General features: G+C 43.2%; 1 protein-coding gene and 1 long non-coding RNA gene across 3 annotated transcripts in view; one reads left to right on the top strand and one right to left on the bottom strand.

Moving 5' to 3' along the window:
- The window catches only part of LOC127614978 (uncharacterized), a 289,388-nt gene that overhangs the window by 64,518 nt on the left and 212,040 nt on the right, over window positions 1–12,830 (bottom strand). The window lies entirely within an intron of this gene.
- LOC127614967 (kelch repeat and BTB domain-containing protein 11) lies at window positions 1,840–6,176 on the top strand. Of its 2 annotated transcripts, none has more exons than XM_052086452.1 (2): window positions 1,840–2,180; window positions 3,627–6,176. In XM_052086452.1, exon 2 carries the CDS (start codon window positions 3,713–3,715, stop codon window positions 5,591–5,593), a length of 1,881 nt encoding a protein of 626 aa, XP_051942412.1. In that variant the 5' UTR covers window positions 1,840–2,180; window positions 3,627–3,712; the 3' UTR covers window positions 5,594–6,176. The 2 variants fall into 2 exon arrangements, with proteins under 2 accessions (XP_051942412.1, XP_051942411.1); XM_052086451.1 differs by having other exon boundaries at window positions 1,841–2,275.

The raw sequence follows: 12,830 nt of genomic DNA, 5'->3' as shown, positions 1-12,830 counted from the left end.
TTGGGACTAGCAGTATGCCTGAGGTAGGTGAGTGAAGCCTGATGCAGCACTTGTGGGATTTCACTCTTCGTTTCTCCCACTGCTGAGCAAAGCGGGTCAAGGCATTTTCTCTCTCCAAACGCCCACATCCACTGTTGCGCAACCATTTTCACTATTCACCTACATTCAAGGGCTGAGATCAGATCCAGAATGTGTACAGACTAGTCCATAGCTCATATAGTACTATCCTCTTCTAATGTGCTAATGTAATTGGATTTGTCCATCAGTTCTTTATAAAAAACAGTTGCACTTCTGTTGGGGTGTAATGTGGCCTACGAGTAACTCATCGTGGCTGGTGGCTGGCACGAACAACACTGCGGTATCCATGGAGATGCTCATTTGGTGTGCACACATCTGTCCCCGGCCTGTCTCTGTTCTCTGAATATCTCGCATTGAAACCTCCAATCTGAATACATGTACCTCGAAATCTGCCTTAAAAAAAGCCTGATGGTTACGCGCTGCCCTTTTACAGATGCAACGGGCGACCAGTTACTGGGACAGTCTTCACTGCGGAGGATAAATGGACCCTCTGTTGCTCTGTAGGTTGTGCTTTTTTTTAAACCTCTTTCAAGGAGGTTGTTCATTGCCATTGTTGAGCAAAGGTACAAAAGAACTACTGTGTTGAAGTGTGAGGAACAAGCCTACAAACACTACTCCGGGTGCAGACCCAGATAGTTGCCAATGGAGTCTAAAATTGCACAATTTGATGCTGTTGTAAATAAAGCTCAATCTAGTACCATGCTATCAAGTGTTTACGGCTCCCAAGTACATTCTAATGTCTCGTATTTATACTTATAGAAAAACTATTTCTAATGTGTTTATTCCATTAAAGCGCGACGGGTGAGTACTAATTGTTTTGATTGTTTTTTTCCCTTGTTTTTATATTCGCATCGTAATGTTTCTGAATATCGATTTGACGTTATAATTACTTTGTTGCTTAAATAAACTGTACTTGAATATTCCTAACATTTGAAAGTAGACCTGTGCACGTTTTTCTTACGTTGTCAAAATTTGCTGATTACTTTTTTTAACAGATGGTAATGCAACATAAAAAATGTAAATAGATTTTGGGAAACTTGACCTGCGCGGACGACACTTTTGATGGACAACAACGACATGGAGGAACGTCAATTGAGGAGCGGTAACGACGACGATGCAACAGATTCGTAGAATCACGATATTACTCATCCATGGCCTCGTTTAAGATAAGTGTTTCATTTTTTCGGTTCCAGGAATGATTCGTAGCAACGGCGCTGTTTTGTGCTAGCCTAAAAACTACAAGATTCTACTCGTCAAAAATTATCTGGGGAAAAAAACGGGTATTGTGCATTTTTTTCAGTTATTAGCATTTGCTGATTCAGCCTTTCAAACACTTTACATTGTTAACAAATCTATGTGAACACAGTTTAATAGCGCGTCCTATTTTTTCGTCTCAGTATAACCATTATTATCGGAGGTTATTGTACATACTTGACAGTATCAATTCACGTTTGCCCTTTCTTTTTGCCGAAGTAGATTTTAGAGCTTGTATTGTTTCGATTTTTTTTAAACTTAGGTACAGCAGATGAATCAGCGCTTCTATTTGTACCTCTACTTTTAGCTAAGTGTGAGCACTGGTGCCACTTCTGCCGTGGTGAGTGTACATTTGACATATTTAGTGATAAAGTACACTTAAATCCATAGATTTCATTTACTTTACAGTACATGGCATAGTCCTATCAACCACCTCCAGGGGGGTGAGGGGTGGGGGGAAGAATGATGCTGCGTCCAACAGATGAAGCTTTGCCCTGTACAGTTGAGGGTTAATACTAAGCGAAGAGGCGTGGTTTGGCGAAATAGTCAACTGTAGAGGGGAAAAAACTACCAAGACATTCACTGACAAGTCATGCTGCCAGTGTTGGACAAGCGCCACATTTGTTGGTTGCATGGTCACGCGTGGAGGCTGGTGTGGTAGGCGCGCCCACCTGGGGAGGACGGGGGGTTGACTTTTGTGCGATCGCCTCTTCAGCCTCGCCTCGGCCGCGGGGAGGTTTGAGATTCGGGGAGCCGAAGACGAGCCCATTCATAGGATCGGGTGGCTTAAGAGGTGAACGGGCGGACGGAATCAAGACGAAAATGTGGATCAAATAAAGTCATCTCGGGTGACTGCTCGGTCAGGATTGTGGAGGCTTTACGTAACGCTTTGTTTGGAGGCATTGCGGGTTCCGAGCGCTTTAATCACAGCCTGGAATCACAGGTAGGTTGCATTTAACTTTGCAGGGAAATAAGCGTCGATTTTTAAAAGGTTGCAATCAGACAACCGACCTCCATTTTACCGCTTATTTGCTCATTGTTGCAGGAGCATGAAGGAACAGGCTCAACTGAGGCTCTTTTCACCCTTTACTTGTCATTTGAAGGAGTAATTTATCCGCGCGCATGCGCACTAAATGTATCTGATTCTAGCTCTTGAAGGACTGCTCGGGTGATTATTACAGCAGGTCACGCAGTTTGACTCTTAAGATAAGATAAGAAAACCTTTATTAATGGAGAAATTCCCAATTCACAGCAGCAAAATTATGAAAGGAAGAAGTAGAACAACAAAATATGTGGCCCTAGTTTTCTCGTGTGCAGTATTCCAGTTTTTAGACTGAACACAATCACCGACATTTGCAATATCAGTTGTGACCATAAAATAATTTAGTAGAATAAGAGCCCACGGTTTCTTTCTGTATACCTGTTAGTTTTAAGCGAATGTTAATTTGAACGTAATGCAATTATATTAATTACAATAACTGAAAAGGAGCATTTAGGACACCCTGGTGGACAGTATGCGTGTACTGCATATCTATCCATACAAGAAACAAACCTGCAGACTTTAAAGGAGAGATGTCACTGTTAAATTTGAGCTGGGCAATGGGGACCATGCCTTGCTCAAGGACACCTTGACAATCGCCACAACGCAGGCTAGCATTTCCACAACAATTATTTACCATTTTTTTGCATTTTGGCACTTGAGCCGCGATGCTTTGTATTGTTTTGCATCCATCTCATAGTTTTGTGGGCAGCACGGCCGACTCGCGTTCAGGCCGTCTGCCTCAAAGTTTTCATTTTTGATGATCTAATCTTGGCTTTGAGCACGTTTTGCTTTCTGGGATCTATCTGGGTATTGTAGTTTCCTCCCATATTTCAAAAACACGCCTGTTAACTTAATTACAGACTCTAAATTGTTCATCGGTTTGTCTAAATGTGCCTTGTGATTCCCTGACAACAGTCCACAGTGTCCTTTCACCCAAAGGCAACTACAGTAGCCTCAAACTGACCTGTGACCCTACTGAAGACAAGCAGTATAGGAAATTGCTCATTTTGTTCACTCTATTGCTGCTTTCTTTACACCATTGCTTCTTGTCATCATACGTTAATCATTACTTCTCCAATATACAAATCCCCCTCTAAGCTGGCTTTACACATATTCATTAGGTTGAAATGATGAGACAGCAATACCTTAGAGTTACGACACGGCATTGCAATGTCAGTCTTGGTTTAATCAGAGAAAGAATGCTCGTCAGCTATTGCATCTTAATGAGTCATGTTTCCTCCCTTCCACGTAGGTGGCAGAAAGACACAAAAGACAGAAGTTTGTCCTCCCCCAGAATGATCAGTACGGACAACATCCTCCATTACAAGTGACATCAGGATGACCGAGAGTCAAGTACCGGGAGGAGGAGTTGCCGCGATCGAGGCCGATGTCATCCGCCACACGGTCAACCCCGTGGCAAGCCCCGACAAGACCAGGGATTTGCATACAGGTTTTGTCCAAGGGTTCTTGGGGGACGAACCAGACTTCACCCTCCCTACGGTGCTTGAGAAAGAATATCTGCTGGATGGAAGACTGATAACTGAAAACTATGCTAACGATTGTCAAAAAGGTAACGGCTCATACATGGCGGCTGCAAATAAGTTTCATCTCTCCAAAGAAAAGGTGAACTCGAGCGCGCCCCACGTGCAATCCAACTGTGCAAGCAGTCAAATCCCCAACGGCGCAAGAGCGAAAGAGTTACGCGTCGCTGATACGAAACCGGCAACGGATCAATCGGACCCATCGTGCAATCCAGAGGGCGGCTCAGATGCGGTCGATTCATTGTCCGGTAGAACCGAACCTGATTTAGTCATCGAAGTTGGCGGACAGACGATCAACGCTCACAAGTCGGTCCTGGCAGAAAAGAGCGACTACTTCAAAGCTCGGCTGTCGCGCGACATCCTCAAAGTGAAGGGCTTGAGCTATAAGACTTTGTCCACCTTAATTGACTACGTTTACACTTCCCAGATGAATGTTTCGAAGGACAATATCGTGGATGTCATCACGGGGGCCAAAATCCTCCAGATCCCTTGCGCCGTGCAGGCAGCCATGGACCGCATGACGGAACAAATCACTGCGGGCAACTGCTACGAGATTCTGAGTATCGCCAAAAAGCAGCGACTCAGTGAACTGAAGGAGACCGCTTACGCTTTCATGAGCGACAACTTCCTGCAGATCCTCAAGGACCCCTGCGTGTACGGGCGTCTGACCGGGTCCGAGCGCGATCTGGTCCTGAAGAAGAGAATGGACGGGAGGAAGACTCTCATGGCCGCCGAGATCAACGACGTGTTTGAACGCGTCGGGAGCCGGCCGCCGAGCCGCTGCGGGAGCCGTCCCCAGAGCCCCTTGTCCGTGGGGTCTCTGGAGGAAAGTCACACGATCTACTCATTCAGCCAAGCGGCCAACGATTGGAACGCTTTGACGACCATGCCAGAGGACGTCAATACAAAAGGCTGCGGGATCTGCACAATGTACAACTACCTGTTTGTGGCAGGGGGGATAAGAGGCTACGGGGACAAGGGGAGGGTATCGGACAAGGTCTTCTGTTACAACCCCAAAACAAACCACTGGGCAGAGATCCGACCCATGACGCAGGCCCGTGCCCAACTGAAGCTGGTGTCCATGGATGGGTACCTGTACGCTATCGGAGGGGAGTGTTTGTTTACCGTCGAAAAATATGACCCTCGCATGGACCGCTGGACCGCCGTGGCCCCTTTGCCGAAGGGGGCCTTCGCCGTAGCTCACGAGGCCACGACCTGCAACGGGGAGCTTTACGTGTCCGGGGGCTCGCTCTTCTATCGCCTCCTCAAGTACGACGCCAAGAGGGACGAGTGGCAAGAGTGCCCGTACAACAACAGCAGGAAAAAGTCGACCGATATGGTGGCGCTGAAGAGCTTCATCTACCGCTTCGACGTGACCCGCGAGCAGGGGATCAACGTGTTCAAGTACAACAGCATCGTGAAAATGTGGCACGATTGCGCCTCGCAAAGGCTCGGCAGCTCGTTGCCGTTTCGCTGCGTCGTGGTCGGCGACTGCATCTACTGTGTTAACAAAAGCCAGACTCTTCAGTTCGTGGTGGAGGAGGAGAACGCCTTCTTTGTGGAGGAGCCGCTGAGGGCGCCTCTCGAAGCCAAAGGCCTTCTTTTCCCTTTTGTGCTTACGTTGCCTGAAAAGCCTGAGAAAGTTCCGCCCGGGTGCAATCCAGCGTTACAAAACTAGAACGCAGACCAGCGTATTCGCTGTCTCTCGTGTGTCAGCTGTCTGTATTAGTGTGTCGTCGCCCGTTTGCAAAAGAATGTGCGCATTGCATGGCAAGTTAATGTGTTTGCGGAGACGAGCCTTAAAAAGGGAACATTCGGTGTTGAGTGAATGTAACGATATTCGTATGATGGAAGTGACAGTAGATTAGTACAAAGTACTCCTGGCTGGTGTTGTTTGGTGCACTTTTGTATTTAGATCGTATATTAATTACACCACTGGGGCTTATCGACATTTTGTTGCAAAATGTGCAGATGAATGATGCGAGCTGGCTTCGATACAAAAGAGACAGCCGGAGGGCTTCACTATTGATGACTGGAATGTCAGTGAATGGATTCAGAGCAGTATTTTTTACAAACTTAAGGTTCGATGTGAGTGAGCGGGAGGCAATCCCAGCCGTTTTTGGGGTGAGAGATGCACCAGCCAATTGCAGAGGTCACATTATCAACATTGGCACAAGCTGATATTAAACACACGGATACAAAGTATTTCTAAATGATTGTTAAAATGTCACCTTTTATGCACATTCAAATTCCCATTCATTCATTCATTCATCTTCCGAGCCGCTTGATCCTCACTAGGGTCGCGGGGGGTGCTGGAGCCTATCCCAGCTGTCTTCGGGCAGTAGGCGGGGGACACCCTGAATCGGTTGCCAGCCAATCGCAGGGCACACAGAGACGAACAACCATTCGCACTCACACTCACACCTAGGGACAATTTAGAGTGTTCAATCAGCCTGCCACGCATGTTTTTGGAATGTGGGAGGAAACCGGAGCACCCGGAGAAAACCCACGCAGGCCCGGGGAGAACATGCAAACTCCACACAGGGAGGCCGGAGCTGGAATCGAACCCGGTACCTCTGCACTGTGAAGCCGACGTGCTAACCACTGGACTACCGGGCCGCCCCAATTCCCATTCAATTATGTTAAAATAATGGGGTGATGGGCTCGGATGGATGCCGTTGATTTTCATAGAAAGGGCAAGCTTATTTAACTCATTCACTCCCAAAGACGTTTTTAAACGTCTTTTCAGACTTGGTCCAGAATTGGCTGGTACTGAATGAGTTGATTTATACTCGATGGAGCATTTCATAAGCAAGGCTAACGACATTCAGAAGCAAAGCATGGAAAAGGAAAGTAGCAAAGTAAATAATGTACGTTGACAACATTTAATCGGCCCAAAGACGACCGTCGTGAGGTTAAGAGGATTCGAAAATGGATGGATGCATGGATATTTTAGGGTCAAGAAATAAAAGTAGGTTTATAAAATTACTAAATGGCTCTACTGTTAAATTTATTGAAACATGTTGAAAAAGACTTTAATCGATGGTATGTATTGGGTGGAGGGTGGGGCTGGCTGTATGATTGACACTCCTGAAAACGTTTTTTTTTCCCCTCGAATTTAGAGGCTGTGAACCTGATATGCACATTTTAGGAATGTGGGAGAAAACCCACACAAGCACGGTGGGAACCTGCAGACTCCAGACAGGAAGGTTGGATTTGAGATTCTAAACAGGTTCCTCCAAACTATGAACCAGACATGTGAATCACCACCTCGCTGCCAGAAGAGCACATGAATCAGCTTTTTTGGTGAATATATTGCATACTCCATAAGGGTATGCTTCAGTACCTATATACATTTGCCAAAGATATTGAATTGTCTAAGTCCACAAGTGAAAAATTGCCCATTTTGTGTGTGTGATATTGATAGTATTCTCTCTCTTTGTTCCGGGTCCCATGTTGGCTGCAACATGCTCTTTCAGGGATGTTTAACAAAGCTGGAAAGTCGTCATAAGACAACAACCACAGAGCCCAGTTCATCTGCGATATTTAAAGGTCAAATCAAATCAAATGCCACATTGCTTCAGTAAATCTGTTGATGGCCTTCACTGGCATCACCAGTAAGATTCTCTGGATCTCGTATGATATACTTTATTCTTCATGCATAACATGACTATTTTTATTGGTGAAATGTCTTGAAAAGGATGTGCTGCTGCTGCTACAAAAGCACAATGTGAGTTTACAATACAATGCAGCATTATTTATATAGTGCTTTCACAAGCTTTCAAGCGCTTTAACAAACATTTGACTTAAAAGAACAATAATACGACGGATCACATAGATATTAAGATGACGTCATAGGCGATACGTGTAAGTAAAACAGAGCAGCAACAACATTCTGCTAATATCACATGCTTGTATTTCAATGCATTTAGTATATCTTGGACAAAATGGATGTGGTTTTGCTACGTTAGCTGTGAGGCCTTGATATTTTTGTGGGTTTTTTCCCCCCTCCCTCGTTATGGATATGATTGATTAGCATTTATTCCTGTGATGACAGCTCGGTGCCGAATTGCCAGGTAAAAACTTCCAGTGTGAAATGCTTTGGAATGGGCTAACTCAATATGTGTTGGATAATGTTTATCAGTAAAAAGAAAGTGCTTCGAATAAAATTTATGTGTGAAAACCATTCAATTTTGTGACTTTTTTCCTCCCTTCTATGGCTCCAATGTAAAAGTAGACAGACTCTCCCATCTAGTGGACATTTGTCGAAGTAGCACCAACTGACAAACGCCAACGACTTTCATTAAATGTACGCTGAAACGATTGGACTGGACTTCAAGGAAAACAGAGGACATGCGGAATTCCCTATGACCGCCCCCCCCCCCCCAAAAGGAAATAATTGCTTCTTAATCTTGTACATAAAGGTTACAAAAACAAAAACAAAAACATGAAGTCGTCACTCCAAAAAAAATTAACATGTAATTCAATCAGATTGAATTACATGTTAACTTTTTAATATTATTAATATCAAACAGTAGCTATTCCAGACTAGTTTTATATCGCGAGATCTTTTTGAACTGCCGCCAAATTTGTAAATTTGCTCACTTGCAAAGAAATTAACATTCAGATATTTTTTTTCTGGTTTATTAATTATGGGCAGAATATCAGTCAGAATGTATGTAGAATAAATAATCAAGTGTTATGCATTTTACTGCGTAAAATAAGTACTTTATCCTCAAAATTGATGTTTATTGAGGAAGTGGAGGAGGGTCATCCTCTGTGGCTCAATACAAATTCATTCAAGCTACGCCGGAAATGACGCCACACGGCGGAAATGCGGCCGTTAACGAGGCAGCCTGTCAATTTGGATACTTCCCACGTGCGGTCAACTATATGTGTAATTTTATTTATTAATTCATCTCACATTGCAGTGCTCAGGCTCCTCTCAGTTTTATTGTAAGTGTGATATGTCATATATCACCGTATCATCATCATCATCATCATCATCATCATCATCGTTGTGGTTGGTTATGGTTGGAAGACTTATCCGGCAACTGTCATGCAAGGTGGGTTGTATTTATATAGGGGGGAATTCACGGGAATAAATCATAAATTTAAATTCAACAAACAGGGAAAAAAATCTGTCCAATTTATGATGTTTTATGTATTCCATATTTTAAGATAGTGTGCACATTCTGTATGCCAAACCGCTGTACTCATATTTTAACACTGGGAGGCAGTGTGAGCATGGAGCAGAATTCATAGTTGTTTTGGCTCGACAAGTTCAATGAAAATTCTCGGATTTTTTTTCTTGCTTCATTTAAAAAAAAAGGAGGAAAAGAGGGCAGGTCAAAAAAAACACATTTGATAATGGATTTCTATTGTAAGCTTTTATACTAAAGTCAACATGCAGGTGTGGCATCCATTTTCACACAAACGTGCTTATTGCTGCCATGGAGATGATGATTGATAGCCCTTGTGCACTTTAATCTTTGACTTCTGAATCTTATCTTAGACAACTAAGCTAAAAGTAGGCACCAACGTCGATCATGATTTTGTTTGTATTGTTCCCATCCATCTAACTGGCTAGTTAAACATTAATAAAATAAACAATGTTACGTCTCATGGCATCTGTAGAGCGATTGAATGGATTCTGACCCACCCATTCTTGTTCCTAAATATATGATCAAAAATTAGAAGCCCTTCTCAAGTTATTGCTCCTTTTATAGCTCTGATGATCTGTCAATCGCAAAGTTGGTACTGTATTCACAAATGTTCACCACTTTTGTACCACTGACAGTACAAGAACTTGATTTTGGAGAACGTGGTATTAAAAAAAAAGTTTGAAAGACCTTAATCATGGGTTTGGGAAAAGAGCGTCTTAAACTCGGGTTTAAAAGCGTTTACACTTGGAGCGTGCCTCACTTCTGTTGGCGGTTATTTAAATGAGGATGGCGAGTTTTCAGGAGGTTTTAGTTGTGGGGGTTCTCTTTTTAAATTTATTGCTCCAAATTAAGCCGGCCTTTTCTATTTATGCTAAAGCCGCTCTGTACTTTCTGTAGTTGAGTAACTGAGTGCACCTGGCTACTATGTCATCGTGACGTGACATCTTGCAATGATATATCGCTAGCCTTGCAGTTTGAGTTTTTTTCGGTGCTCTTTGAAAGTCTGTCATTGTGTACTGCCACGAAGCTGTGAAGGAAATTGACTTTCCATTTTAATTTCCAGTTGATTATCTGCGGTTGAGTACAAAAACAGCAAACACGCAAGCCTTTGGAGACAACCAGTGAAAATGTAAAAGGCTGGGAATTAGAATCACAGGAGAAAAGCATGGCCCGGGGAGAAGCATCATGTAATGTGCTTTCGCGTATCCGCCCCTCACTTTCTCATTTGAGCCATTTAGATATACACAGAATTATTTACACCTTCAAGGCAATTCCACTGAACTGCACATCAGTCAATTAGTAAATCAGAAATGTTCTGTGATTCCATTTGAGCGTGCAGTCCTTGGCTCCCTCTGGTCCCCACCCTTTTAGTCTTCCATCCTGACAGTGACAAATTACTCCTCTGCTTGGCTAGATTGAAAATTAAAAGCATTTAAAGTTGCTCATGCATTTATGCTAATGAGAAATTCAGATATGATTTGCATGCAAAAGAGGCTCGTCTCAGAAGTCATCAGTGCCACCCGCGCCCTCCCCCGTTCGTCGGTTCTATTGGCTCTGTGTTTTTCTTTCCTCATACGCGAGTAAAGAACATGTGACGTGTCAACAAAATGGGACTTTCTTCATCGCCGTGTTTCATTGCATGCAGGAAAATGTCACGTTGCCTTGTAGAGTGTCTTTGTCGGTGTATTTATGGTGCAAGCCAATTTTGGTGCAGCCTCTCAGCCAAAGTGGGTCACTGTGTCTGCCTTTTCTTCTCTTTCTTTTCTTTTTTTTAGTCACATAAAGAGAAGCAACCACTTTGGACGTTATGACATTGCACAGTTATCCCTGAGCTGCTTTTCTCACTATTTTGGATACACAGTATTACATATGCATAATCTTTGGGTTCATTGACAGATTTTCAATAACATCAAAATATTGTCAGCATCAAAGTGATAATACTGCCACATCAATGCTATTTGCTAGCTCATTTGTGCATTGTGTCGTGCTAGCGTTGTTTCCTACGTTGTTTTGTTTTTCCCTCAATGAACATGTACTTTTCTGTTTTATGTTTAGTGTGACAGTCTGCCAAACTGCTCCTTGCCTGGAATCAGCTGAGTTGAGTTCACTGCCACCATCTGGTGTTGGTATGGCACATTTTTGCAAGTCAGAAGTTAAAAAAAATAAATAGGCAAAGCGACGGTGCCTCGCGGTGTCTCGCGTCTCAAAAATTTGCAAGTCGGGTCACGCAAAAGTCAAAGCACGACCGAATTTTAGTGACTTTATGCTGAAGCCAGGGGGCAGTCCTTCAAAGTCTGATATTAAAATATTCATTGAGATGAAAAAGTCTTTATTTTCATACGTGCACCAGAGCATTAAAAGTGTGCTGATTTCTATCCTTTGTAATCAGTTTCCATTCCGTTGCTGCAGTGAAAATATCAAAAGGCCACGCGGCTTTCAAATTGTTTGCGCCCGTCGCTAAATGATCGTCACCTTGGAAACAAGATGCTTTAATGAAGGAGGAAAATGAAATGGGACTTTAATTTGTTGACTGTTCAACGCCGAGGTGAAATGGATTAGCTTTGATTGAGGTGTGCGATGAGGACGGAAAGCGCTGACATGACACTTGTATTTGTCATTGTGCCATTTCAAGGAGGATGCGGCGGCAATAATGGATACGAGGTACACGGCAATTAAAAGCAGACGGATTCATTAATAATTTTTGCATTAATTTTTCAGTGGACGACGAAATGATTGCCACCTCACAGAGGCTTTCCAATTATGCCGCTTAATTAGAAATGTCAATATAGAGGAATGATTAAATGTGGGAATACATTATGACTGTCAGATATATTTAAAAAGTTAGGAGCATCACTCAAACTGTTTGCTCTAATATGTTTTGCATGGTTTTGGAAATGAAAGACTGGAGGGGCAAACTGGGTAATGAGATGCAGGACAAATTCTGCATTCTCAAAGATAATAGTTTTGGGATTTGAATGACGCTGTCAGTGAATTTAACAATACGTTTGTCACATTTTTATTTGATGTTATATTATATCGATAATGAAATGTGCTGTGTTTTTATTAAGGGACCGTCGTGCTTTGTCCATTTCTTGCGGCTAGAGCTGCTCCAATCCGTTTCACCTTCTATTTGTCAACTGTGGTTGAAATGATTTCAAGTTTAGCTTTTTGCCTGGCGTAGGGTACTACACGTTTTGAATCATCTCTTGTCGGCTTGGAGGAATGTTTTTCATTTGATCCCCTTACTGGAACACACATTTGTTTGCTCTTTGTCTAGATCAGTGGTCTCCAATGTGGTGCTCCCGGGCACCAGGTGGTCCGTGAGGACAACACCAACAGCCCGCCAGTGCTAGGATTGTGATTTGCTAGTAGAAATTATAATGTAAAAAATGCAAACACTGGCAGTATTGTGAGACATCTTTAAGATGATCAGAGCCTGAGAATTAAAATCAATATGAAAAATAACACATTCTAATCTTATTAAATGTAATTCGTATAAATGTTAGTTCAGACGTGTATCAATTTGGTAGCCTTTAACACAATCAGTACACATGAAGTATCTCTCACTCTCGAAAAGGTTGGTGACCCCTGGTCTAGATACAGAATTTCACCTCGATACATCCGGTAGGAGCTCAGAGTCGATCCACTTCTCCTTCACATTGAGAGGAACCAGATGAGGTGGCTCGGGCATCTGATTAGGATGCCTCCCTAGTGAGGTATTCTGGGCATGTCCTACAGGAAGTAGGCCCC

Source organism: Hippocampus zosterae, chromosome 14, assembly GCF_025434085.1.
Source record: "Hippocampus zosterae strain Florida chromosome 14, ASM2543408v3, whole genome shotgun sequence".
Classification (NCBI taxonomy): Eukaryota; Metazoa; Chordata; class Actinopteri; order Syngnathiformes; family Syngnathidae; genus Hippocampus; species Hippocampus zosterae.
Note: the sequence above shows the minus strand (reverse complement) of the source record. Positions and strands in the feature narration are given on the sequence as shown.

What these genes read in the sequence shown, in the direction of transcription:
- LOC127614967 (XM_052086452.1), top strand. Translation starts at nt 3,713, where the DNA reads ATGACCGAGAGTCAAGTACCGGGAGGAGGAGTTGCCGCGATCGAGGCC.